We start from the raw sequence: 1,941 nt of genomic DNA on the forward strand, positions 1-1,941 counted from the left end.
TAATTGTAGGAACGTTATTCCTCTCTTTATATGTTATTTGTCTATTTCCCACACACACGTTCATTCATTCGTATAAAATACAAAGTACATTATAATATAGAATTTGATATATTATTAGATCGAATGTTTTTTTTATCGTTGCTACAATACGCTTATAAATGTAAAATAAATTTAATTATGTGATCGGACAATATGCATAAGCTTTACGTAAGATTAAATATGAAATATTCATAGAAAATATATAATACTAAAATGTTAACATGAAATTAAAAAATTAAAAAATAAGAAAAATAATAAAACAATCTTCTCCTTCACTCTTCCATGGGGAGGGGTGTTAATACTTCAAAACGCGGACTTTCTTCCTCGAATCCCACCTCCTCTTCAGCTGCGACATCCGGTATCTTTGCTTTTTCGGGCTGTAGATTATCCCGCGCTTCCATCCATCTTTTTACTATTTGTAATGCTTGTTCCGCAACGGACGACGAAGCTTGACGTCGGCTGCCGACATCAGCCGAAACCGGCTCAGGCTCTGATGTCGGTTTCAAGCTTACTGTTCAAATTCTATTCATCGGATCGCGTTTTGGTAAAGAACTTTTCGTCTTAGAAATTCACGGAGAATATGCTGGTTTCTGGCGGTACGCCAGTTCTGGGACACCCTGTAGATCTATAGATCTATAAAGGCCATCACACATAAAATCCCGTAAGGTCGTAAGACGTAAGCGTAAGAAAATCGACCAATCCCTATTGAATATTAGGTTGTCCGTAACCCCACCACTTTTGTCCGCAAAACGTAAAACGTAATGTCGAAAAATTCCGTAAGGATGAAATTCTTACGGCGTACGGCTATGGCCAACCAATCACGAAGCACGAGATACATACTTTTTAAGTTTAAAATGTAACGTCAAACTAGTAAGGTTATGTGTACATACAGCATCCGCAGCAAAATGAGTGATCACAGTCAATATTGTAATACTGCAGTTCAAGAATTAGGAGATGATGAATTAGTTCACGACAATGATAACTTAAAAGAAAGTGATGAGCTGCTTATTGATGCAGTGAGAGCATACCCGCACCTGTATAACCACCAAGACCGGAATTTTAAAGACCAAATGATGAAAGAGAATTCATGGAAAGAAATATCCTTGGCTGTGAACATTCCAGGTAAACATTAAGTATATTATTTATGTACATAAATTATTGTAACATGTAATTATTTTAATATATTCTCTACCTCTTTTTTTTATTTCATTCTTTATCAACAATAAAATGAATAATTTCCTACTGTAGTTTCTGATTGTCAAAATCGGTGGATAAGGTTGCGTGAAAGATTTGGAAAAGAGAAGCGCCAACGAGAGTTAGATTCAAGGAGTGGCAGTGGAGTTTCTCGACGAACTGGTTTTACTTATTATGAAAATATGTCATTCCTAAATGATCACATTAAAAGAAGAAAGTAAGTTTGTCGCTCAATAATCTAAATCAATCATTTTTTATATTTTGCTGTCTTACAATTCCATATATATAATATTGTCTTATTTCTGTAGGACCCACACAAATATTTCAAGTTCAAAAATTCCAAAGACTGGAGAGGTTCACACACACGTTTCATTGGGCACAGCTTTATCAGCGATTCAAATGCAGCCATAAATAAATAATGAAAACGTTACAAGAACAGAAGCCCAAACACCCAATATCCCTTTACAACTCTCCAACACAGGAGATGAAGGATTCATCTCATCATGTACAAACTTTTCATTACCATTTAAGAAACAAATTTTGCAACACGCTGGCACTACTTCATCAACTATTTTATTAGAAAATAGTCCCTCAACATCAAGTAGTATATCTAGGCGTTGTACAGATACACCTTGCAATCTAAATGAATCTGATGAATCAACCAGAAGCTCACTGTTTTCACTCAGAGAGTCCACGCCTTCTCCAGTA

The 1,941-nt window shown here is 35.4% G+C and overlaps 1 protein-coding gene across 1 annotated transcript; it reads left to right on the top strand.

Annotated features, from left to right (window-relative positions):
• The first annotated feature begins 717 nt into the window (after positions 1-717).
• Positions 718-1,922, top strand: LOC105450914 (transcription factor Adf-1-like). The gene is made up of 3 exons (XM_011691034.1): positions 718-1,161; positions 1,288-1,450; positions 1,542-1,922. Exons 1-3 carry the CDS (start codon positions 918-920, stop codon positions 1,642-1,644), a joined length of 510 nt encoding a protein of 169 aa, XP_011689336.1. The 5' UTR covers positions 718-917; the 3' UTR covers positions 1,645-1,922.
• The last annotated feature ends 19 nt before the right edge of the window (positions 1,923-1,941 follow it).

This window comes from Wasmannia auropunctata, unplaced genomic scaffold (assembly GCF_000956235.1).
Source record: "Wasmannia auropunctata unplaced genomic scaffold, wasmannia.A_1.0 LD336053.1, whole genome shotgun sequence".
Classification (NCBI taxonomy): Eukaryota; Metazoa; Arthropoda; class Insecta; order Hymenoptera; family Formicidae; genus Wasmannia; species Wasmannia auropunctata.

Coding starts and splice junctions, on each gene's coding strand:
- LOC105450914 (XM_011691034.1), top strand. CDS start 918: ATGTGTACATACAGCATCCGCAGCAAAATGAGTGATCACAGTCAATAT. Junction 1,162..1,287: donor CTTGGCTGTGAACATTCCAG/GTAAACATTAAG, acceptor TTCCTACTGTAG/TTTCTGATTGTCAAAATCGG. Junction 1,451..1,541: donor GATCACATTAAAAGAAGAAA/GTAAGTTTGTCG, acceptor TTATTTCTGTAG/GACCCACACAAATATTTCAA.